This window comes from Talpa europaea (assembly GCF_964194135.1).
Source record: "Talpa europaea genome assembly, chromosome: 1".
In the NCBI taxonomy this organism is placed as follows: domain Eukaryota; kingdom Metazoa; phylum Chordata; class Mammalia; order Eulipotyphla; family Talpidae; genus Talpa; species Talpa europaea.
The window spans coordinates 44,155,602-44,182,961 of NC_140073.1; the positions used below are offsets into that span (position 1 = coordinate 44,155,602).

Sequence of the window (27,360 nt, forward strand, 5' to 3'; positions counted from 1 at the left end):
TAGGGGCACAAAGAGGGGGAACTGGAGTAAAAGAAATGATGTTAATGAGCATAAGATACATCTTAACCACTAATGTAGGTATTTTTTTAAAGATTTTATTTATTTATCCAAGAGCTGGGGTATAGATCAGAGGCGCTGGAGGGTGAGAGGATTCACCAGAGACAGAGCGGGGAGAAGAACAGGCAGATCGACCGAAGACACTGCTGAGGAGAGCAGCAGGCGAGATAGGAGAGGTCTGCTGTGCCATGTGGGAATCTCTCTGGCTGGCCGGGAAACAAACCCATGCTGCAGAGGCTGTGGACAGCTTCACAGTGCGGCCCAACCTGCTGCACCACTGTGGAGGCCCTAATCTAGATATTTTCAGTTCCATCATTTAATATCCTCAGAAACTCCATGAAAAGGGTATTTATTTACAATTTAGTTATATTTCTGTATTCTGATCAAAATATTGGACCTCTCTTCTCCAAAAGCACCCTCTGAGTCCATCATACCTGGAACATTTTACTAAATCTATCTGCTTCCATAGCCACCACTCTCTCAAACCACTAGCCCAGTTAGGACTTGGGCAGATGGCATGATGCCTGAGAAATGGTCACTGTTCACAGTACACTTGCTGAAAGATTAAGCTAGTGAATGAAAAACGGTGGAATTACAAGTTACTTTCTACAGCAAAAGAATCTTCCAATTATCAAGACCTGCCATGCCCTCACTCCAGCAAGAATGTCCCTTTTTTCCCCAGTTTCGGTCATTTCTAAACTTAGCTCTCTCAAGTATGAATCTGAGGAGTTCCTCCTTCCAGGCACAGCAGTCCTATCATTTTCCTTCTCAAAGATCTCCTGACCCTCTTCAAAAGTAAGCAAAAAGTATATGGTGAAGACTTCAAACTCTACTAATTATTGATGGTGAAACTTGGCAAGTGATTCCTATTCTCTTAAGTTTTTTCATTGATGTAAAATTGACAATATCCACTTCCTGGAGTGGATTCTACTTGCATGAAGAATATACTCACATGGCATATGTAATCCCTGGCAGGAAACAACGCTTAATAAACATTGGCTTCATTCACCTGTGACTGTATTACATTCAGATCCATACTATTCCTGGAATGTGACTGATCTTAAAGCATCCAATCAGTCAATCAATTACTGTCCCAATAACCCTCCACAGATAACCTAGAGTGATTGTTGTACTAAAGCACTGACTTCAGGATAGCTGATGGCTACCCCTGTGCAGAGGATGGGGTCTAAGCTGTATCAAGTTGTGAACAAAATTATGAAATGGTAATCAAGGCCCTTGAAAATTAGAAAAATCTGCTTGGAAATAGTTCATGATCATACTATGTTGATCTGTGTAGTCACCTTTTCTTGTATAGCTGCCCTTAGGTTACATTCTTTATGATAAACTAGTCAATTGTAAGATCAAGTTCAAGTATCATCATGTTACATCTTTCCCAGACAGGTATAATGATTTCCTCTGTGTATTCAAAATTCTCTGTTCAAAAGTGTGATACATACAATAATATCTCTTACTTTGGTTATTTGGCACTGAATGCAGTTGGCCTTGAGTTGTTGGGGGTACATACCATATCCTTTCATCTGAGCAATTCCCTGTTATTTGCATGTCCATAGGACATGAAGAGTATGAAATATGTAAAGAGAACCTGATGTGTTCACAAATAACATTAGTATAACTCTCTTAAAAATATATTTTTTAAATATGTATTTTCCTCTCTATGAATAGAAGTGAGGTGCCACATCTTCTCTAGATATGACTACCTTAAACCACACTGGTGTGAGCCACATGATCTTCTATTTGCTGGGCATCCCTGGCCTGGAGGACCAGCACAGGTGGATTTCCATACCCTTCTTCACGTCCTACGTCATTGCTCTGCTAGGGAACAGCCTGCTCATCTGCATCATCCTCACGAAGCGCAGTCTCCATGAGCCCATGTACCTCTTCCTCTGCATGCTGGCTGGAGCAGACGTCGTCCTCTCCACGTGCACAGTGCCTCAGGCATTGGCCATCTTCTGGTTCCAGGCTGGGGTGATCTCCCTGGATCGCTGCATCACTCAGCTCTTCGTCTTGCACTCCACCTTCATCTCAGAGTCGGGGATCTTGCTGGTGATGGCATTTGACCGCTACATTGCCATCTGCTACCCCCTGAGATACACCACCGTTCTCACACACTCACTGATTGGGAAAATTGGTATCTTCATCTTTCTGAGAAGTTATGGTACAATTTTTCCCATAATATTTCTTCTGAAAAGATTGACTTTCTGCCAAAATAATATTATCCCACATACCTTTTGTGAACACATTGGCTTGGCCAAATATGCTTGTAATGACATTCGAGTGAACATCTGGTATGGGTTTACCGTCCTCATATCAACAGTGGTTCTAGATCTTGTGCTAATTTTTGTTTCCTATGTGCTGATTCTCCGTGCTGTGTTCCGCATCCCATCCCAGGATGCTCGCCACAAAGCTCTCAACACCTGTGGCTCCCATGTCTGTGTCATCATCCTCTTTTATGGCCCTGGGATCTTCACGACCCTTACTCAGCGGTTTGGACGCCACATTCCCCCTCATGTCCACATCTTGTTGGCTAATGTCTGCATTCTGGCTCCACCCATGATGAACCCCATCATTTATGGGATCAAGACCAAGCAAATTCAGGAGCAGGTGGTTCACATATTATTTGAAAAGCAGAAATCACTTTGGTAGAAGAACTGAGTTTTCAGAATTTCTATCTGTGAAGTGGTCTGTAGAAACAGTGGGTGGAAGGGGTCAGCCAAAACACTAAGAAATAACTCCTCCAGGGCCTCCCCTGGTGGCGCAGCGGTTAAGCTCTGGGCTGCAAAACTGCCCCCAGCCTCTGCAGCGCCGGTTTGATCCACAGTCCCCGGCGAGGGTCCCACATGGCGCACAGGCCTCTCCTGCCGCGCCCGCTGCTCCCCTCAGCAGTGTACTTCATTGTCTGTTCTGATGAATTCTCTCACCCTCCCGCGTTTCTGACTGTACCCAATGCTTGTATAAATAAATAAATAAATCTTAAAAAAAAAAAAAAAGAACTTCACACATTCTTCCCCCCAGTCACAGGCTTGCGCCTCCACGTTGCTTGATTCTTCACTTCCACACCCACCACCTGAGGGGCAGTGCCTCATTGTACCTTGTATGACAGCATCCCACCCACACCACAGCCTCCATGCATTTCTCTCCACCCACCCATTGTTTAGTGAGGGCATGAATCTCCTCAGTTTCCAATCTGGTGCAGTCCATGTTGGTCTCTGATATCCAAGAGTGCTCCATTTTTGCCCTGTCACTGTACCCTCTGAGTTTAATGCCTTTCTGGAAAACTTTCAGAATATCCTCCTGGAAGTAAAGCAAGGAATCTGCTCTGACATCTTTATCCCAAGCATGTTTTTATGATTGCTTTTGAGTCTCTGTCAGATAATTCCAAACATGAGTTATCTCCATGGTGGTATCTATTTTATTATTCAATGTATAATTATCCTGGAAAGCCAAATGATTATTATTGTATTCTGGACACTTTGGGTATTATGTTATGAGACTCTGAAATCTATTTAATCTTCTATTTAGGAGGAATAGTAGATAGGTCTGGAGGAGGGTATATGTTCAGATCCTGCTGGGCCCTATGAAAACCATTGAGCAAAGTGAAAGATTAACTTGCAGCACTTTCCTCATTGCACACGGGTACAAGGGAAATTCAGCACCCCTCTCACTCCACTAACACTTTCCTGGTAAAGGTGGAATATGACTCAAGTGGGGATGTAGCTTAGCTCCTGAGTCTTGTTACCGCATGGAAAAGGATGCGGAGTGCTGAACCATGTTATTCCATTGCTTTACAACAGTAGCAGACACTAAATCCATCAACTGGCCCTACTGTCACAAGATAGGAGGAGGGAGGCAGAGTGCTCATGAGCCCAGCCTCCCGATACCTCTTACTGCCTTGTTGATGCTGAGAAGGATAGAGACTCAGTTCTGACTGAGCCATCTGATGGAGGGGGAATGACAATAGGGTGCAGTAGAGCCCCCCTCTCACCATCTCCTTTATCCTCGGTGGGGATGAAGTCTCAGCTTCTTGCCAGGTACCGCTGACACCAGGAAGTGGGAGGAAGTGGAATGTCAGCTAGGCCTGCCTCACACCTTCTTACTCAGCAGCAGTGATAGAGGACAGAGGTGATGGCTCAGCTGCCCATTCAGTCCAGTTGGCAAAGGATCCCTACAAGTTTACAAAGCACCACTGGACAAGTCACAAATCTACTGGGTTATCCCAGCAGAATGGAAAGTGCTATCTGGGAGGAGACAGTGAGGAGATTCTGGGCATGGGGACCGCTTTAGCTCTCTGTGTGTCAGAGAGTCCTGACCCCTCCAGAGAAGGTTCTAATAATACATTGGCAATAGAGCCTGATTACCGTAAACACTGGAGCCATCAGAAGGAATTTGCAGCCCTATCTGATTATTCATACTACTCTTTCAACATTCGTCAATGTTTCTTTGTTACACATTTTCATTTAAATGCATAAAAAAGTTCCTTTTATCATGTTTGTGAGTCCATCTTATTTCTCAATTTTTCACATATTTGAAATCAATCTGTGAAACATCTTATACCCTATTATTTTCACATAGATTTCTGAAAAGTATTTTATTATATTTTAAATAACTTTTACTAGGGCCTCCCCGGTGGCGCAGCAGTTGAGCGCTGGGTTGCGAAACTGCGCGCGGCCTCTGCGGCGCCGGTTCGATCCCCGGCTGCTCCCTGGCCACCGGAGGAGGGTCCCACATGGCGTGCAGACCTCTCCTGCCGCCCGCTGCTCCCCTCAGCGGTGTGCTTCGGTCCTTCTGCCTGCTCTGCTCCCCGCTCTGGCTCTGGTGAATTCTCTCACCCTCCCGCGCTTCTGACTGTACCCAGTGCATGTATAAACAAAACAAACAAACAAACCAGCAAACAAATAAATAAAGCATGCCTCTATAAAAAAAAAAAAAAAATTTTAAAAAAAAAAAAAAAAAAAATAAATAAATAAATAACTTTTACTAGCTGCAAATTAAAGCACTTTAAAATACTTTTCCAAGAAGTAACACTCTTTGTAAATATTTTCTCATCTTATCTATCTTTTAATTTTAGTTACATAGGAGGAACTAAACTTTATATAGTCAAATCACCAGGCTTTTTTCTATGGGTGTTTCCCTTTGTTTTTAGCTTGAAAAGTTGTTCTAAGGTAAGTCCATTACTTACTCTTTCTTACTCCACTTATTTTAGATTTTTAACATTTCTATTTAGTAAGGTGAAAGGTTAATAATATATGCCCTTTGGGGCCTCTCTAGTGGTGCAGGGGTTAAAGACACGGCACTGTCAAGCTGTTGGTAGCCACTGCAGCACACGTTTGGTCCTGGCCAGGGAGCTACCCACATGGCACAGCAGACCTCGCCTGACTCACCCGCTGCTCCCCTCAGCAGTGTATTTCAGTCAATCTGCCTCTTCTGTTCCCCCCACGGGCTCTGGTCTGTACCCCAGTTCTTGTATGCATAAATAAATAAATATTTTTTAAAAGGAACAATTAAATTGTTGACTAACATTGTGTAATTAACAAATATCAGAGAATTAATTGAATTCACCCTGACAGGATTGGTGGAGTAAAATTAATTTGGAAATGCCTGATATTTTTAAAAATCATAATTGTTTTGAAGACAAATACATAGTTATAAGAAGCACACTATACAAGATAATTAAGACATTAAATAATGTTTTTGTTTTGTTGATATAATGAAAATAATGTAACACAAGAGAAAAATAGAATTCTGAATTATAATATCTTTGGTTCGTGAGTTTAATCTTTATTTTAAAAAATGCTAAGATAGGTTGGGTTTCTTTATTTTGTGTATATGCTCCATTCAGGTGAGAATCAAAAGAAAGGGTCTCATCTCGTAATATATAAATGCTAATACAAGTTGGGAGAAGTCTTAAAATCCTGAGTTCAGTGAAAGAATAATGAAAAATCTATGACCATTTTTATATTTAGATGAAAATGACATAAATAATATCCTTGACCCCAAAACATAAATATTTATTTTCTTCAGGCTAAATGTCTTTACTTTGTCTTTTCACGTTGTCAAGGCAAGCATCAGCCAGCCTCTCAAAACTTTTGTTCTGGGTATGAAGGAGTAGAACATGGCATAATAGTATTTCCATTGTGGAAACTAGAAAGAGACAAATAAATCACAAACATCATCTATTAAGCCATCAGTGAACTAGATGAACAAAATAGAGAAAAAGGAGAACTAGTCAGAAGCTGACAATTCCAATCACATTTTATCTCTGGAATTACTGATTCTGGAACAGGGCTAAGGATCAATGTTGGTCCAGGACGAAGGCCTTTCCTGGGGGACAGAGAAGCCAGAGAATTCTTTGTGGCCAGGACTGCAGTAAAAATTTCAAAATTGGGAAATTTGAAATACATAGATTTATTTTTCCTATGACACATTTGCTGACTACACTGGCTACTCTTGATACTAGAGAATGAGGCCAAAAGATTCTAAAGGGCAATATGTACTTGTTTTTAATCCCTGTGATTTTTAAGACTGGAAGACCTACCCCAGTGAGGAGGAATGATTAAGCCATATCTTAAATTCTCATTTCTATCATTTTTCAGACTTAGAAGCTGCAAGGAGAGGAATCTAAAGAGCTACATTGAAAGACCTCGTTTAGGGAAGAACTAAAACATTTACAGCTGTTGTTAAGACTGAGGAAAAAAGGGTCTTCTAGGATATTAATTAAAATCTCTGGAGAATTTTGTCCTCAGAATAAGAGCATAAAGACAAATACTTAGCCTGACATAAACTGAAAACCAGCCTTGACTCAGACCCAGGATTCATTTGGAATGTTTTGATCGGCTTCTCTGCATAGGGGGAGATAGAGTAAACATTTCTGATAGAAGATAACACTACCTGCAGCCTCCATAGGATTTTTGTTATTATTATCAGAAGGTCAGGCAGATAATTATTGTGTAATAATTTGTGAGAGACAAAAATTTGAATATGCAGAAGACATTGGGGGAAAATGGCAGAAGACATGTGCATAAGAGGAATAAAATATATACTTAAAGCTTAGAACATGTCAGAAAAAAATATTTTAGCAACTATCCAGGAAAAGCCATTTCCAGTTCATATTATGCCAATAGCCCGTCTAAAGTTATAGAGATGTAAGTGACTTAGAGGTGAACTGATCTTGTTTTCAACTTGATAAATGACAATACTAAGCATCTGAAGCTACTGACACCTAATGGCTGATTAGAGGTTTTGAAAGCATCATGAATCGAAACTGTCCCAATGGTGTTGCTGTAGAGACACCAGTATCTGTAGTTCTTTAGCTTCTCAGCTGTGCATTCCCACATCCTGATGCTAAATTTCCCCTCATGCATAGAGAGGATTATTGAGAAAAATCCAAGGTTAGCTTCCATCATCATAGTCAGGCTGTTTTGTAAAGAACACATGCATCACCTGGTCCCGGATCTATTTGGTCTTGATCCCATAAATAATAGGATTCAGCATAGGCGGAACCAGAATATAGATGTTGGCCAGCAGAACTTTGATATGAGGTGAGATGTGATGTCCAAACCGCTGAGTGAGGACTGAGAAGATGGCAGGTGCATAGAAAAGGATGATGACACAGACATGGGAGCCACATGTATTGAGAGCCTTGTAGCGAGCATCTCGGGAAGGGATGCGGAACACAGCCCAGAGAATGAGCACATAAGAAATGAAAATTAATGCAACATCTATGACCAAGGTTGACATGAGGACAAAAAATCCATACCAGATGTTCACTCGGATGTCATCACAGGAAATACGGGCCAAGACAATGTGCTTACAAGCGGTGTTTGGGAGGATGTTACTTTTGCAGAAAGTTAGTCTTTTCAGAAGAAATATTATGGGGGAAACAGTAACATAACTTCTCAGAAAGAGGATCAGACCAATTTTCCCAATCAATGCATGTGTGAGAATCGTGGTGTATCTCAGTGGGTGGCAGATGGCAATGTAGCGGTCAAATGCCATCACCAGCAAGATCCCCGACTCATAGACAAAAGTAGAGGACAGGAAGAATACCTGGCTGATGCAACAATCCAGGGAGATCTCCCTAGCCTGGAACCAGAAGATGGCCAAAGCCTGAGGCACAATGCACGTGGAGAGGACAATATCTGTTCCTGACAACATGCAGAGGAAGAGGTACATGGGCTCATGGAGGCTGCGCTTCGTGAGGATAACGCAGATGAGCAGGCCGTTCCCGAGCAGAGCAATGACATAGGAAATGAAGAAGGGGATGGAAATCCACCTGTGCTGGTCCTCCAGGCCAGGGACGCCCAGTAAGCGGAAGACTGTATGGCTCACAGCAGTGCGGTTTAAGGCAGCCATGTCCTGTGAGACCACGTGGGACTCCACTGTCTGGGAGCAGAGATGGAGAAAAATGTACATCACATTCACAAATTTTCTTTGATATTGCCAACACCTTTCTCATCTACCTGATCCCATTCAATTCAGAGGATGCCAGGAGTTATATGATATGTAAAGATAAAGAAAAATTTGTTTGCTCTCTACTAAAATCTTAATCACAAAATAGAGCAACTATTCATGTTATTAAAGAAAACAATGGTAGAGCTTTGTTATATAAAATAAAACTGATACAGAAACATAAGAGAAGTAAAGCATTCAGTATTTGTGTTTTTTGTTTATTTTATATATATTTTGCATCAGTCTTCATTTTTGTACACTGTATGCTTTCTCCTCTCAGGTGTAGTCCCCATGAAATTCCCACCACTAATTCACCCATGTCCCATCACCATAGTCCACATGTGCTCTTCCCTCCCCTGTTTTGATCCTTCTCCCTCCTCTTCCCTGCAGAATGTCTCTGATATGTAGTTGCCTGTTTATTTAGATTTTTAATTTATTATAATTACTTCTTTTCTGATCCCTTATTAAAGCTGTGTGGAGGTTCCTCAAACTACTAAAAATGGAGCTTCCATACGATCCAGCAATTCCACTTGTAGGAATCTATCCAAAGGACACAAAAACATTAATTCAAAAGGATACCTGCCCCCCCTATGTTTATTGCAGCACTTTTTATAATCAGTAAGGTATGGAAACAACCCAAATGCCAAAAAATAGATGACTAGATCAAGATGTGGGGTATATATACACAATAGAATATTACTCAGCAATCAAAAAATATAAATTTATGCCATTCACAGTAACATGGATGGAGCTGGAAGGAATTATGCTCAGTGAAATAAGCCAGAAAGAAAAAGAAAAATATTGGATGATTTCACTTATAGGAGGAACACAAAAAATGTGCAGTTATGTGAAGTTACCCTTATGGTAGTCTAATATGTCATCAGGTGGAAGAAGAATCAAAGAGAATTTTTCTTATGGGGGGAAAAATTGAGCTAAGAAACTCAGAGGCTAAGATATGACCCATAAGATGAACTTGCATGTATTAGAGTATTTGTCTGAAGCAAGGCCATGCTAAGAAACTTCTCAAATGTATCATAAAGATTTTCACAGCTCTGTGCACAAGGGACTATGGTGGATGATTCAGCGGTGAATTGGTGGTGGGAATTTTACGGGGACTGCACCTGACCGGAGAAAGCATACATTGTACAAAAATTAACAATGATATAATATATATATATATATTTAAACATATATTTTTAAAAAAAGATTTTCATAGCTTTGATCGAGATGTGCTCAGCATCTTGGAGACGATATCTCAAATTTGATCTGCTGAAAGAATTACCCCTATTCAGGACACTTCTCTCTGCCTGCATGACACATCTCCCCTTAAGTTATTCTTTACCCTGTTTCACTAAATGTCCAATTCAGGCTGTCTATCTCATTGATAGGAGCGTAACTGATTATTTATCAATGATCTCCCAATCAACTATAAATTTTCTGTGTTTGAGTAATATGTTTTTCCTTTGTGCATTTCCAGAACCTGACACACTGAAGCAGTGTAAGTCCTCAAAATATTTAGTAAAACAATCCAACAACAAATATTGGGTGGGCATGATGATGGATCAGTGGGGAAGTCATGAATAAGCTCCTTTAAATAGATTGGATATTTACAGTCATCAGGATCTGGGGCCAAAGAAGAACACTATCTGTGAAGACTCAGGGGCCCTTGGCTCACTAAGATTTAAGATTCCTCAAATCCAGTTTCCTCACTCTCCTCTCCAAGACAGCACATTCCATTCTAGTAGGTCGTACCAGAACAGTGACTCCGGTCCTATGTGTGCTGGTAAAATAGCTCATCAAAAAAAAAAAAGACTTATTTATAGTGTTTATCAATTTCAATGATGTAGGTACTCCCACCATTTCAATCTATCAACATGATGCACCAAATATGTGGAATCAGAAAGAAATAAACACAGTGACTCTCGTCAACCTTTATAAATGCTTCCAGCACACAACAGCTCTATTCTCTCTAACTGGGTCCATCTCACACCAAAAAAAAAAAAAAAAAAAAAAAAAGTCCTGTTATTTTCAGTCACCTACTGTATGCCCCATAACATCTAGTCAGGAAGCAGGACTTTACCTGTGAATTCGCCACTGAGCAAAAAATATTCACTCACCTGCCTTAGATGGAGTTCTCGTGGGCTAAAATGACATCACTGCAATCGGAATCTGAGTGATGGCAGCCAGGGCCCTGAGCTTTTACACATTTGCCCGAAGCCCTCAGGGATGGCTGTTTCTCCAGGGAGCACAGACATAAAGCTGTCCTCTCGACAACACCCTTTCTATTCGCTTCATTATGGCTCTCCAGTTGCGCCCACACCACCTCTCTTCCACAGCAGCACTTCTGGATTAAGTGGGCACCTGTGTTTTCTTTTATCAATTAATAAACTGTGACTACATTCTGCATACTAACACTACAGATATTCCTGTTTCCATTTCATGGGAATTAGCAGATATTCATTCCATTTTCAGTCAGCGCAAGTAATTTGAAATTAACATATAAGTTATTTTTGAACACTGATTTTAACAAATCTATTCCTTTGGATTTTAAACAAACTAGAAATTAAACATATATACATTGAGGTTTTTTTTTCTTTTTTTTTTAAAGATTTATTTATTTATTTGTTTGTTTTATTTGTTTATACAAGCACTGGGTACAGTCAGAAGCGCGGGAGGGCGAGAGAATTCACCAGAGCCAGAGCGGGGAGCAGAGCAGGCAGAAGGACCGAAGTACACTGCTGAGGGGAGCAGCGGGCGGCAGGAGAGGTCTGCGCGCCATGTGGGACCCTCCTCTGGTGGCCGGGGAGCAGCCGGGGATCGAACCAGCGCCGCAGAGGCCGCGGGCAGCTTCGCAAGCCAGCGCTCAACCGCTGCGCCACCAGGGAGGCCCTATACGTTGAGTTTTTGAAGTCACTTAAACTTTAGAATTTGCAGTAATATTTTAAATACATGAGAATACTTCAATGTCCTTTTTTTACATTATGTTTTTTATTGCACTAATATTGGTTTACATCACCGTTTCCATTATAGAGGTGCAGGATTCCCCTCTCAACAATGTTGCCACAGTGCGTCCACCGCCCCTGACCCCACAGTCCAGCCCCATAGACCTCTGTGCTCCCCGCTCCATGTTCCCCTTCCTTCCTGTCTCCCTCCCTCTCCCCCTCAAGTTGCCCCCATTCCACTGTCAGCTGTCAAGGGTTAGTTTTTCAGCTTGGTTTTATCTGACCCTTTGTTTTATTTTTCTAGACTCCACATATTTTAATGTCTTTTCAAAGATATTTACACTACCTATTTGAGTCAATGTCAGCTTTCTATCCACCATCCAGTGGCCCAGTTAAGCAAAAGGTTATGTAGGTTTTGGATACCAAGCACAAGCATTCTTTTGCTATTTATACCTTGCTAAATATTAATAAAGAGTGTGGATCATAAAAAAAAAAAAAGAAAAAATAAAGATTTATTTATTTATATAAGAACTGGAGTATAGTCAGAGGCTTGGGACGGTGAAAGAAATCACCAGAGACAGAGTGGGGAGCAGAACAGGCAGACAGACAGAAGACACTGCTGAGGGGAGCAGCGGGAGAGGCAGGAGAGGTGTGCCGTGCCACGTGGGTTTCTCCCTGGGCGGCCGGGAATCGAACCCACACTGCAGAGGCTGCGGACAGCTTCACAGCGCAGTGCTCCGCCCGCTGCACCACCAGGGAGGCCCGCAACTTTCTATTTCAAAGAGTCAGTTATCACAGCCCTCACAGAGGAAATCTTCAGGGTGAAGATTCTAAGTATGAAGGATTTTGAAATGTGTACTGGAATGAAGAAGGTTGGGAAAATCAGTTCCAAAATCATCAGGTGACAGCAGCTTCAAATATCAGTAAATCCTGACTTGAGAATTGAAGAAAATTTCCCACTGGGAAAAAAATGGAATGAAAGTTGATACCTGGCACTTGATTCTACAATCCAGAAGAAAGAAAAGGCAAACTTCCTGCAAACATCAGTTTAGGGACTGAAACACACCAGAGGCATCGTTTTTCAACCTCACGATGGATGTTTTTACCACCCAGTGGCGATTAAACAAACTTATGAACACTAAAAAAAAAAAAAAAAAAAAAATGTCAGCTATAAAAAGTCTGCTACACCCTCTTTTCCTTTTAGCTAAAGCCAAAAGACAAGTGGTGCCCCCTGGAGGGGGTTGCTAGTGAGGATAGGTAGCCCCAGGAAAATTGCTAAAAAGTGGGTTAGAGCAACTGATAAAAGCTGTAAGTGGGGCCTCCCTGGTGGCGCAAGGGAGGACACAACCTATGAAGCCATCCGCAGTCACTGCAAGCACGAATTTGATCCCCTGCCAGGGAGCAACCCACATGGTGCAGCAGACCTCTCCTCACTGACCTGCTGCTCCCCTCAGCAGTATATTTCAGTCAGTCAGCCTGTTCTGTTCCCCACTCTGTCTCTGGTGAATCCTCTTACCCCCCGCACCTCTGGCCTGTACCCCAGTTATTGTATGCATAAATAAATAAATCTTTTTTAAAAATGAAAGTGACTGCATGCAGAAGGGGGCAGATTCATTTAGCATTTCAGGATTCAGCATGAGGGGTCAGCAGATTTCAGCCCCCACCACACTGATCTTCCAGAAGACTGTGTGGGCCTCTGAAGGTGGAGGCTTTCAACAGCCAACTTCAGAGAGGAAAAGTTTGGAGGCTTTACAGGTAGCCAAGTGACTAAAACTGTTTCCAGTTTTGCTGATGTTTCAGCCTGGCATGTTTCAGCCTGGCATGTTTCAGCCAGGCATCTTACTGAGCTACGTGAGTGTGGCTGTTTGTCTGCTCATTTGACAGTGGTAGCTGCTGTTTTTTTTTGTTTGTTTGTTTGTTTTTTAAAGATTTATTTATTTATTTATTTATACAAGCACTGGGTACAGTCAGAAGCGCAGGAGGGTGAGAGGATTCACCAGAGCCAGAGCGGGGAGCAGAGCAGGCAGAAGGACCGAAGCACACTGCTGAGGGGAGCAGCGGGCGGCAGGAGAGGTCTGCGCGCCAAGTGGGACCCTCACCCAGTGGCCGGGGATGGAACCGGCGCTGCAGAGGCTGCGGGCAGCTTCGCAACCCAGCGCTCAACCGCTGCGCCACCGGGGAGGCCCGGTAGCTGCTGTTTTAAGTGTTGTTTATCTAGTGCTGGCCTATAGTCTGGCTGCTTCATGTCCGCAGTGGCAGGAAGACACCATCTTGGACACGTGGCCTATTGTTTGGGAGAGGAGCTTTGTGTCCTCAGTGACAGGAAGATGCCATTTTAACTGCTTTTGTTTAGGACTGAAAAACACTGGATACGGCTTTGGGTGAGGTAAACGGCCATTTGTGGCCTCAGTAACTTTGTTTTTCCCTGGTTTTTTACATAAATCCCTTTGTTGTTCTTTGAGCCTGAGTGGTCTTGCAGTTGTGCATGGGTGAGGAACTCAACAGTGACTGGTAAACTATTTGGGCAGTGTCCTTGGCCAGTTTTGGTGCCCCTTGCTGCCCTGTTTCACTTTGACTATCAAATAATCTACACTTAATTTTCAGTTATCTTATTCAGTAAAGCGCCTCTTGCTGGTAAAATTATCTCTTTTTTATATCATGTGCATATATTTTTATTTTTGTTTAGATAGAATAAGTCAATAGTATGGACGTATTTGTAGCAGAGAAGCAGCTATATGTCTAACAATCATCAGTGTCTGTATATGATGTAAAATGATAGATTCTAGTCAAAAAGATGTAAAATACTAATTCAAAGAACTCTACTCCCATTGTAATGTTGCTTTGGAATTAGAGATAATATCATAAATAAACGGATCAGTGAGAAAAAATAAAAAGCTTTTGTTCTCCCTGATCCTGATAAATGAAAGGAAAGACTCTGGAGCAGTGAGCACATATAGTGCTCAAACTGGTTTTCTGTATATTACTCATCATTAAAGAAGCTAAGAAATCCTGGTAATGATGTTTATTTCAAGACTGAGGGGAAAATTTATAAGCTGATTCTGAAACACCTTGTGCTAAAATATAAGGAAGTATTCAAAGAAACTATAGGGAAATGGCAATGATTACAAGAGCTAATTTGATGAAGCTCTCACTAGTCAAATCTGTGATCATTTCAGCATCAGAACAAATAAGGATACATCATACAAACTATTGAACAAAAAAAGAATCCATGAGTTCATGCAAATACTAAAAAAAAAAAAATGAGTAGCCTCTTATTTATAATAGAATACCAACTAATACATGTAGTGGGAAAAATTGAGTTGAAAAACCACCATCAAAATAAAAATTGATTCAGGCAAGAATCATCAATGAAATTCCAAAACCCTAGTTGCACTTTTGTTGGATAACAGGATTATTCAGTTTCAATCTTCTCATGAATTATTTCACTGACTACAGGGTAAGAGATACACCTTTTTAGTGAGGAAAATCTGGGGACCCACTTTAATTAATTGATCAACATAATATCACCAATAATGTGATAAAACTTAGATCAAGTACCTGATGATACCATAGCATGAGAACACAGTATTATTTACATAGTATTCTGGTCAATCTGAATCTTATCTCAATGAATATGTCCATACTGAGGAACATTATACAAAATATGGAGCTGTATTCTTCTTTTAAAATGTCATTATCATAAAGACAATAAAAGCTTGAAGAAATGATCCAGATTTTAAAAACATAAGTATATGACAACTGAACACAAATGGAAAAAAATTGCTATAAAAAAGAATTTGGGGACAGATGGTAGATTGTAAATATGTACTATATATTGGATTATAGCATTTTATCAATGTTAAATATCATGGATTTCATAATTGCACTCTTAGATTTAAGAGATTGTCCTTGTCCTTAGATAGCACATGCTAAATATTTCCAGATCTCTGCTTATTTTACTGAAATGGCATAGCAAAAAATTAAAGGGAGAACAATGAGGGACAGAGTCAGTCAGAGAAGAATTAATATGACCAAATGTTAGCATTTGAATCTATATGATTATAGATCGTGGTTGGCTGAATCTACTTAAAAATTTTATTGAAATTTATGTAGATTTTGTATGTTTACACATTCTATTCAAAATAATTATTTAATGAAAAAATAATATTCTTAAGAAGGTATGAAGTCTTTCTGGGTAAGCTCAATCCATCATTTTAAATAGAAACCTATGAATTTATCACACATACACAAAGTTGTCTCATTTTTACAAATATGTACTTTCTATTTCCTTGGACTAATTAATGAAGATAAAGCACATAGAAAATATCTAAAGGGCAGAGATATTTTACCAGCAAAGAGACAGAGGGTAATGTAGTAACTGAAGACTTACTGTAGATTTCCTGGCAACCAAAGAAGAGAAGTATGGAGATTGTTTCCTTGTTATATTCTAACTCACGTAAGTACATTGACGACATTAACATTAATGAAGACATTTTTCACATTAGCTATTACACTCATTATTTCAGTCTTTAGAATATGGGAGATCTCTCATATTACAAAGAACTCCTTAAAGGAATGCATTTTTTAAATAATCCGTATGTCAATATTTGACAGTCAATGTATTTGTGCTGATTTAAAATAGGATTAATATTTACAAATTATCATTAAAATGAAAACAGGAATATCTGATGTAGTTACATATTTTATTGTTGTAGTAGTAACACTTTATTTCTTGAAAATAATACATATTCACAATCTATCCAGAAATGGAGTGGTGGACAAGATGGTGGTGTTAGCAGGCATGGAAAGCCATAGCATCTTGACCCTTATGTTTGCATGGAATAGGTGTTATTAGAAATACAACTCTAAATCTGGTTTCCCTAGGGCATAAACTTCCTCTGGAGTTGTCAGAAAAAGTGCATAAAAATCTCTGCTCCCTGGTAGCCAAAGCTCAGTCTTCCTTGATTCATCACATATTCTAGTGTATCAAGACGGCCCTTGAAGCAAGCGATTAAGTTACTTATTAATGTGGGGTAAATTTTAGGAAGGGGGAGATGGGCGGAGCAACATGGCGGCGAGGAGACGCTGCGAGTAAGATCTCCCGTTAAAAAAAGTTAATAGGGAGGAAAAGCGGCAGGTCCCAGTGAGAACTGGGACACGGAAGATAAACGGACGACTCCAGCAAACTGCCCGAAGAAGAAAGTTGCCATAAAAGAGGACCAGAAGGGAGGGAAGCGCAGAACCCTGCTCCCCTCCCCCGCCCACAAAGTCGGCACTCTCCGACCGGCAGAGAGGAGGGACCGGCAGAGAGGAGGGAAACAACAAACCAAAACGGCCAACAAGAAAAACGGACACAGCAAGTGGGACTGTGAGTGGAAAGGAACTATTTCAGCCACCACACCCCGTGAACGGGAGCTGAGGCGAACCCTGCAGGATCCGCCGCGGAGGTGAGCTCCAGGCCCCGGCCGCCCGGTAAGCTTGCGCGAAAGCGGCGCTCGGATTGCAGCTGCCCAGGTCCCCGCGCCTGCGACCTAGGCTTGCGGGGAGACGGCGGAGGCCCTCCCTGAGTGAGCAGGAACAAGGTGCCCAGGCAGGGGAGCGGGATTCAAAAGGCGCCATTCCCGCGCCACTGATCTGGGCTACAGCCCGCGTCCTGGAACTGAGGGCTTTGGAACTGAGACCCGGGGCACGAAATTAGGGGCGTGGGTTCCCCACGACGGTGGGGCACAAGGCAGACACAGCACCCCAAAGCCGTTGAGGTGTACCCTACCATCCCCGCTCTGCTCCCTGTCCCACGGGGTGGAAAATCAGCTCCCCAAGGGCTCTAGGAGAGATCTCTGGCGCCACCTAGCGACTTGACCCCAGCACAGGCTACTGAAGGAGCTAGTGGCCAGCTGGGGAGTTAGCCCACACCGGGCCCCTTCCGAACAAGTAGTCTGAGCCCACAGGGAGAGCGAGCACCCACAGCCGGGGCAGACCAGGCGCGCAGAAGAGTGTGCCTGAGACCAGAAGCGCAGGGAGTGTGTCCCACATCACCATTTTAGAACAGGGACATTTCTTCAGTAAAGACTACCTGCAGAAGGCTTCCTCAGGAGCCAGAGGTGAGCGGGGGAAGTTCGCCCACGCCAGACCCCCTCTGGCCTGCAGTCCAAGCCCAGAGGGGAGCAGGAACCCACCGCCGGGGCAGACCAGGCGCACAGGGGAGTGTGTCCCCACATCGGCATTTTAGAACAGGGACCTTTCTCCAGTAAAGGCTGCTTGAAACTGACAGATGACTCCTGGAAGAACCAGAGGGGAACAGAGAAGCCCACCCAAGATGCCGGCCAGTCCCAACAACACAGTGTCCCAACGCATACGGCAAATTAGAAAACAGACAGTAGGGAGGAGAAGAACCACATGCAACCTAGCAACTCTCCAGAGAAAAAGCACACCACAAAAAGAAAGCCAGCCCCCAGATTGCAACGACAATAACTTGGAAGAATTTCTGAGCCTTCCAGAAAGAGAATTTAAAATTGCCGTGATTAAAAAACTGACAGAAGTCATAAAGGAAAACAATGATAAGGGAAAAATAATCAACGATCAGAAGAATGCAATTGAGTTCCTAGAGAGGGAAAACAATGGTCAGAAGAAAGAAATTGAGTCCCTAAAGAGGGAAGTAAAAGAAATGCAGGAGATCAAAGAATTAATGGAAGAACTAAAGAATTCTGGGAAAAGCAATGAAAGCAGAATAGATGAAATGGAAGAACGAATAAGTAATCTTGAAGACACAGAAATAAAAAGAACCAAAACAGAAAAGGAAAGAGAAGTACGAAGGAAAAAGAACGAAGAAAGACTTCGGGAACTATCTGACTCCATGAGGAAAGGAAATATAAGAGTTATAGGAATACCAGAAGGAGAGGAGAGAGATGTAGGAACAGAGAAAATATTCAAAGAGATAATTGAAGAGAACTTCCCAAATGTGAAGAAGGAGCTGAACATTGATATACAAGAAGCAAGAAGAACACCAAACTTCCACGACGAAAGGAAAAATACAGCAAGACACATAATAGTAAAGCTCCCAAGAATCCAGGACAAGGAAAAAATAATGAAGCTGGCAAGAGGGAAGAAACAGATAACATTCAAAGGAAAACCAATCAGGCTGACATCAGACTTCTCCGAAGAAACACTACGGGCAAGGAGAGAGTGGAGGGACATAGTCAACAGACTCCAAGAAAACAGATGCCAACCAAGAATACTCTATCCCGCAAAGCTCTCCTTCCTCTTTGAAGAAAGAATATGGACCTTCCCAGACAAACAGAAACTCCGGAATTTCATTGCAACTAAACCCCCACTCCAAAAAATACTACAAGGAGTACTAAAGCCAGAACCTCAGAGTGACGAATAACAATGAAAGAAGGCCAAAAAAAAAAAAAAAGTTATTAAAAGAATAAATAAATAAAATCAAAGGAAAGACAAACACAATGGCAAATACAGATGTTAACATATCAATATTAACTCTAAATGTAAATGGATTAAACTCTTCAATAAAAAGACACAGAGTTGCAGCCTGGATTAAGAAACAAAACCCAACCTTTTGCTGTCTCCAGGAAACACATTTAGCTACAAAAGATAAAAATAGGCTCAAAGTTAAAGGATGGAAAACAATCCTACAAGCAAATGGACCAAAAAAGAAAGCAGGAACAGCTATACTTATATCAGATAAAACAGATTTCAAACTCAAAAAGATAAAAAGAGACCCCAATGGTCACTACATTATGATCAAGGGGACAATACTTCAAGAAGAAATAACACTCATTAACATATACTCACCAAACGAAGGAGCACCAAATTATATCAGACAACTGTTGTCCTCTCTGAAAACAGACATCAGAGAAAACACATACGTAGTGGGAGACTTCAACACACCACTATCAACAATGGATAGATCAACAAGACAAAAAATAAGTAAAGAAACCAAAGCTCTAAATAAAGACCTAGAGCAATTGGGCTTAACAGACATCTATAGAACACTAAACCCCAAAAAAACGGAGTACACATTTTTCTCAAGTGCACACGGATCATTCTCCAGGATCGATCACATACTGGGGCACAAGACAAACATCAACAGATACACCAAGATTGAAATCATATCAACCATCTTTTCTGACCATGAAGGCATCAAACTAGAAATAAACCATAAAAAGAAGGCAAGGAACTTTCCTACCTCATGGAGATTAAAAACCACACTACTGGAAGACCATTGGACTAATGAGGAGATCAAAGAAGAAATTAAAAAATTTTTTGAATTGAACGACAAGGAGGACACCAATATCCTAAATGTATGGGATGCAGCAAAAGCAGTAATAAGAGGAAAATATATAGCAATAGAAGCTCACATCAAGAAACAAGAAAGAACGCAAAGAAACAACCTAATCTCAAAGCTCAAAGATCTAGAAAAAGAACAACAAAAAAACCCCAAAACCAGTAGAAGAAAAGAAATAATAAAAACCAAAGCAGAAATAAATGAAATTGAAACTAAAAAAACAATCCAAAAGATCAATGAAACCAAGAGCTGGTTCTTTGAAAAAATCAATAAAATAGACAAACCCCTAGCCAGGCTCACAAAGGAAAAAAGGGAGAAAGCACAAATAAACAGGATCATCAATGAAAGAGGAGAAATCACAACGGACACAGCAGAAATCAAAAGAATAATCAGTAACTACTATGAACAGTTATATGGAAACAAGTTTAACAATCTAGAGGAGATGGACAAATTCCTACAACTCTACAATCACCCAAAGCTAGATAAAGAAGAAATAGAACACCTAAACAGACCAATTACAATTAGCGAAATTGAAATGGTAATCAAAAACCTCCCCAAAAACAAAAGCCCAGGACCTGATGGATTTACAAATGAATTCTACCAAACATTCAGAGACGAATTAGTGCCTATCCTTCACAAACTCTTCCAAAAAATTGAGAAGGAAGGGACAATACCAAACACATTTTATGAAGCCAACATTACACTAATACCAAAACCGAACAAGGACAACACAAAAAAAGGAAAACTACAGGCCAATCTCCCTAATGAACACTGATGCAAAAATCCACAATAAAATTTTAGCTATCAGAATCCAACAATGTATCCATAAGATAATTCACCACAACCAAGTTGGATTCATTCCAGGGGCACAAGGATGGTTTAACATCCGAAAATCAATCAACGTTATCCAACACATCAACAAAAAGAAATATAAAAGCCATATGATAATATCAATAGATGCTGAGAAAGCTTTCGACAAAGTGCAACACCCATTCATGATAAAAGCCCTTGAAATTCTTGGGATACAAGGAACATACCTCAACATCATAAAGGCCATCTATGACAAGCCAACAGCCAGTATCATTCTCAATGGTGAAAAGCTGAAAGCAATTCCATTAAGATCTGGAACAAGACAAGGATGTCCACTCTCACCATTGCTTTTCAATATAATACTGGAAGTCCTAGCCAGGGCAATAAGACAAGAGAAAGACATCCAAGGAATCCAAATAGGAAAAGAAGAAGTCAAACTATCACTATTTGCAGACGATATGATATTATACATAGAGAATCCCAAAAACTCCACAGAAAAGCTAATTCCACTCATCAATCAGTTCAGTAAAGTGGCAGGATACAAAATCAACACGCAAAAGTCAGTAGCCTTCCTATACACAAACAATAAATCTGATGAAGAAGAAATCAAAAAGACCATCCCTTTTGTTATTGAAACAAAAAAAATCAAATATTTGGGAATAAATCTAACAAAAGAGGTAAAGGACCTATACAAAGAAAACTATAAAACACTGTTAAAAGAAATAGAAGAAGACACAAAGAAATGGAGAGACATCCCCTGCTCATGGATTGGAAGAATAAACATTATTAAAATGGCCATCCTTCCAAAAGCAATATACAGATTCAATGCTATTCCAATCAAAATTTCAATGTCATTCTTCAAAGAAATAGAACAATTATTGATGAAATTCATATGGAATCACAAAAAACCCCGAATAGCCAAAGCTCTCCTGAAAAAAAAAGAAGGGAATGGAGGCATCAGACTCCCAGACTTCAAACTATACTACAAAGCCATAATCATCAAAACTGCATGGTATTGGAACAAGAACAGACATACAGACCAATGGAATCGAATAGAAAAATCCAGAAATAAACCCACAGATTTATGGTCAACTAATCTTTGACAAAGGAGCAAAGAATATGCATTGGAGCAAAGAAAGTTTGTTCAATAAATGGTGCTGGGAAAACTGGGTCGCTACATGCAAAAGAATGAAGCTTGACCACTACCTCACACCATACACAAAAATCAACTCAAAATGGATTAAAGAACTAGACATAAGACCTGAAACCATAAAATATATAGAAAGAAATATAGGCGAAACACTACGTGATTTGCACATCAAAGACATCTTTACAGACACATCACCCAAAGCAGTGATAGTGAAGGCAAAGATAAACAGCTGGGACTACATCAAATTAAAGAGCTTTTGCACAGCAAAAGAGACAATAACAAAAACAAAGAGAAACCCCACCAACTGGGAGAACATTTTTGCACCCAACACTAATGATAAAGGACTGATCACAAAAATCTGCAAAGAGCTGATGAGACTCAACAACAACAAAGAAAATAATCCGGTCAAAAAATGGGCAGAAGAGCTTAAAAGAAACTTCTCTGAAGAGGAAATGCAAATGGCCAACAGGCATATGAAAAAATGTTCAACATCACTTGTCATCAGGGAAATGCAAATCAAAACTACCATGAGATACCATCTTACACCAGTGAGAATGGCACATATTAAAAAAACTAGCAACAACAAATGTTGGCGAGGGTGTGGAGAAAAAGGAACTCTTCTGCACTGTTGGTGGGAGTGCAAACTGGTCCAACCACTGTGGAAAGCTGTGTGGAGATTTCTGGACCTACTAAACATAGAGCTTCCATATGATCCCGCAATTCCACTCCTAGGTATTTACCCAAAGGACACAGAAACATCAATTCCAAAGAACACCTGCACCCCTATGTTTATAGCAGCACTGTTTACAATAGCTAAGCTTTGGAAACAACCCAAATGCCCAAAAATAGATGACTGGATCAAGAAGATGTGGTACATATATACCATGGAATATTACTCAGCATTCAAAAAAGATAAACACATGCAATTTGCTGCAACATGGATGGCGCTGGAAGGGATCATGCTCAGCGAAATAAGCCAAAAAGAAAAAGAAAAATACCGGATGGTCTCACTCATAGCAGGAATCTAGGAAACTTAAATAAGGGACCAGGAAAATGAATAACTATAAGAAAGTGAAAATCAAAATCAACAAAAAACTATGAACCAGAGACACTTTTAGGGGGGCGGGGGCGGGAGGGGAGGGATTGGGGTCAGAATGGGGGGCTGCAATTGTATGGGGAATATAACAATAAAATTTATAAAAAAAAAAAAAATTTTAGGAAGGGAAGAAGGGTACCCCCATCCAGACCGGAAGGTTATGGGGCTTCAGGTAGGTATTTGAGGATACTGGCACCTTTGTCTGGTATTAAATAAGCATAGAGGAGACCAGAGTCACAAATACATGTGACCCTAGTAGGCAGGAAAGTGGTATCTGGAGGGCAGAATGAAGGGCTCTGGGTTTTTTAACCAAGTGTGCAAAGGACCTGTACCCCCGCCTAAGAAGGTACTTCTTAGGCCCCAGGTCCTGACTGCTAAATATCCTGCTTCTTCTTTACTCCCACTTAATATTTTTGTGTGTTAGATTCTAGACATGCACAGATGGAAAATAAGTTTCAGAAAGAGGTCACAATCAAGGAAATAGGAGTCTTGATGATTAAACTTCTGTGAAAAGCAGAAGAACGGAGGGTGACTTTGGGGAGATGTGTCTCTCCAGCACATTGCTGACATGGTGAACATGTGGAAGCTGGTGAGTGTGCCTTGAACGGGACAAGTTTTCTTGGTGCCACAAAGCACAGGGATGGAGGTGACTTCTCTGGGATGCTGAGTACACCTAACCCCACCCTCCTTCATGAGGGAAGCTTCAGGAGGCATTGAACTTTTTTTTTTAAAAATAAATTTTATTTTTATATTCCCCATACAATTGCAACCCCCTTGTTTTGACCCCAATCCCTCCCCTCCCCGCCCCCCATCCCCCATAGAGTGTCTCTGGTTCATAGTTTTTGTTGATTTTGATTTTCACTTTCTTATAGTTATTCATTTTCCTGGTCCCTTATTTAAGTTTTCTAGATTCCTGCTATGAGTGAGACCATCTGGTATTTTTCTTTTTCTTTCTGGCTTATTTCGCTGAGCATGATCCCTTCCAGCGCCATCCATGTTGCTGCAAATTGCATGTGTTTATCTTTTTCGAATGCTGAGTAATATTCCGTGGTGTATATGTACCACATCTTCTTAATCCAGTCATCTATTTTTGGGCATTTGGGTTGTTTCCAAAGCTTAGCTATTGTAAACAGTGCTGCTATAAACATAGGGGTGCAGGTGCTCTTTGGAATTGATGTTTCTGTGTCCTTTGGGTAAATACCTAGGAGTGGAATTGCTGGATCATATGGAAGCTCTGTGTTTAGTAGGTCAAGAAATCTCTCTGAAGAGGAAATGCAAATGGCCAACAGGCATATGAAAAAATGTTCAACATCACTTGTAATCAGGGAAATGCAAATCAAAACTACCATGAGATACCATCTTACACCAGTGAGAATGGCATATATTAAAAAAACTAGCAACAACAAATGTTGGCATTGAAGTTTTTTCAGGTGACTGAATTAGACAGCAGCCATGCTAGTTCAGGCTGACCAACTCCCCATCTCTGCACTCCCTAGCCTCTCCTAACTGCTTCCCAAAAGAAAGTGCCTATTTGTTATTATCAATGAAGCATTCAGCATCCAGCCACTTCTGAAGCTGGTCCTCTTCTCTCAGCTCTTATTTCTACTTACTTTATTTAAGGGGTGGGGGAGGTGATGCAAAATTGCCTCCATTTGAAAACCACTGGCCTAGATACTGGCCTTGAAAGTAAAACACTTTTATTTACATGCTGCTACTTGCATCTCCATGAAAATAATGAGCCTCTGGCTTCTGCATCATCTGAGATTCTTCTAGATGATGTAAATCTGAGTCCATTTGACATTTTTCTCCACCAGTTATTTGGGTTGGATTCACTTGGCCTTTTTTCTTTGTGAGCAACTGACTCCTCTCTGTAGTACTTTGGAAAGCAGAACCTTTTCTCAATGTTTCAGATTTTGGCTTCCCCACAAATATAATTGTTTTATGACTTTACCAAAATTGTACTACTCGTGACTAAAGGGGCAAAGTAAAGGGAACAAAATATCCACGCTCCTGGAATTTCAATTACCAGTTATTTCAAAACTCTTATATGAAATATGATGTACTTACAGAGATAAAAGTGGACAGCTTGGGGGTAACTTCTCAGGATCTCTCTCTCTCTCTCTCGCTCTCTCTCTCTTGCTCTCTCTGTCTTGCTCGATCGCTCTCTCTACTGTACAATCTCTTGCCCCTTGATCCATCTGACATATCAGAAGGTGCTCTACAATTAGAGCAGTTTCAAATCCAAGATCTATTCTTTAACAGTTGTGCCAAGTTCTATAGTGTTACAAATAATTAATGTTATGTTTTTACATCGATGCCTGAGATAAAATAGGTACTTTTAAATGTTATTTTGTTAATCATATTTCACTTTGGTCTATGGTCAATAAGTTGCTTTCTTCTAATTAGGAAAACATTAAACTTTCCTTCCAAATTATTTTTTCCTTCCAATCCATTATCCAGCCACTTCCAGTATAAATACCATCTATTGCTCTCCATAAAAATTCATGGTGATTGGGGCCTCCCAGGTGGCGCAGCGGTTGAGCGCTGGGTTGCGAGGCTGCCCGCGGCCTCTGCGGCACCGGTTCGATCCCCAGCTGCTCCCCGGCCACCAGAGGAGGATCCCACATGGCGTGTGGGCCTCTCCTGCCACCCGCTGCTCCCCTCAGCGGTGTACTTCGGTCCTTCTGCCTGTTCTGCTCCCCGCTCTGGCTCTGGTGAATTCTCTCACCCTCCCGCGCTTCTGACTGTACCCAGTGCATGTATAAACAAAAATAAATAAATAAATAAATAAAAATAAATAAATAAATAAATAAATAAAACATGCCTCTATAAAAAAAAAAAATTCATGGTGATTGACTCTCCCCTCCTGGGCTCTTTAATTTGTATCCACCATAATACTTTTCTTTCTATTTTTTTTTAAATAATAGATTTTATTTTTATATTCCCCATACAATTGCAGCCCCCCCATTCTGACCCCAATCCCTCCCCTCCTGCCCCCGCCCCCCTAAAAGTGTCTCTGGTTCATAGTTTTTTGTTGATTTTGATTTTCACTTTCTTATAGTTATTCATTTTCCTGGTCCCTTATTTAAGTTTTCTAGATCCCTGCTATGAGTGAGACCATCCGGTATTTTTCTTTTTCTTTTTTAACCATTGTACAATACATCCACTCCCACAACCACATAGGGTTGCAAACTGATTAAAATGCATTAAATATTTGTACAACAGCTGTCTACCCTTCAACTCCTAAATTACTTCATCCCATTCTCCACCCAGTTCACCTCCACTGAATGAGGGCATCAGCCAAATAGACTGAATTACCTCTTCCACTGGATTCCCATAGTAGTTTTCTTACACTGCTAATATATTCACTTAAAACGTTATTTTCACTAGCTGTGTAAATGTCTATCTTCTTTGTAAGATTGTTATCTCATTGACAAAACACATGATATCTTATAAATTTTTAAACTTATGTTTCATCCTGGCATGCCTACCTTGGAAAAGAATCAGGTAAGTGCCTTAAACTTTGAATACAATTTAAAATGTCAATTGTCTCTATAAAGAGAAAGTGAGGTCCCAGTCATCTGCTCCAGGTATGACTACTTTAAACCACACTGGTGTGAGCTACAAGGTCTTCTATTTGCTGGGCGTCCCTGGCCTGGAGGACCAGCACAGGTGGATTTCCATACCCTTCTTCACGTCCTACGTCATTGCTCTGCTCGGGAACAGCCTGCTCATCTGCATCATCCTCACGAAGCGCAGCCTCCATGAGCCCATGTACCTTTTCCTCTGCATGCTGGCTGGAGCAGACATCATCCTCTCCACAAGCACAGTGCCTCAGGCCTTGGCCATCTTCTGGTTCCAAGCTGGGGCGATCTCCCTGGATCGCTGCATCACTCAGCTCTTTTTCATCCACTCTACCTTCATCTCAGAGTCAGGGATCTTGCTGGTGATGGCATTTGACCGCTACATTGCCATCTGCTACCCCCTGAGATACACCACTATTCTCACACACTCACTGATTGGGAAAATTGGTGTCTTCATCTTTCTGAGAAGTTATGGTACAATTTTTCCCATAATATTTCTTCTGAAAAGACTGAATTTTTGCAAAAGTAGCATTCTTCCACACACCGCTTGTGAGCACATTTTCTTGGCCAAGTTTTCCTGTGATGACATATGAATAAACATCTGGTATGGGTTTACCATCCTCATATTAACAGTGGCTCTAGATGTTGTGCTAATTTTTGTTTCCTATGTGCTGATTCTCCATGCTGTGTTCCGCATCCCATCCCAGGATGCTCGCCACAAAGCTCTCAACACCTGTGGCTCCCATGTCTGTGTCATCATCCTCTTTTATGGCCCTGGAATTTTCTTGGTCCTCACTCAGCGTTTTGGACGCCACGTCTCACCCCATTTCTACATACTGCTAGCAAATGTCTGCATTCTGGCTCCACCTATGCTGAATCCCATCATTTATGGGATCAAGACCAAACAGATCCGGGACCAGGTAACCCATATCTTGTTTCCAAAGAAGATCTGA

At 41.0% G+C, this 27,360-nt stretch overlaps 2 protein-coding genes across 2 annotated transcripts; one reads left to right on the forward strand and one right to left on the reverse strand.

Moving 5' to 3' along the window:
* Positions 1–1,767: 1,767 nt before the first annotated feature.
* OR52B4 (olfactory receptor family 52 subfamily B member 4) lies at positions 1,768–27,360 on the forward strand (the record flags this gene model as incomplete). The annotated part of the gene is made up of 2 exons (XM_084251439.1): positions 1,768–2,679; positions 27,328–27,360. 2 exons carry the CDS (start codon positions 1,768–1,770, stop codon positions 27,358–27,360), a joined length of 945 nt encoding a protein of 314 aa, XP_084107565.1.
* Positions 7,528–8,427, reverse strand: LOC311182578 (olfactory receptor 52B4-like; the record flags this gene model as incomplete). The annotated part of the gene is made up of 1 exon (XM_084251450.1): positions 7,528–8,427. The coding sequence occupies one exon, from the start codon at positions 8,425–8,427 to the stop codon at positions 7,528–7,530; it is 900 nt and encodes a 299-aa protein (XP_084107576.1).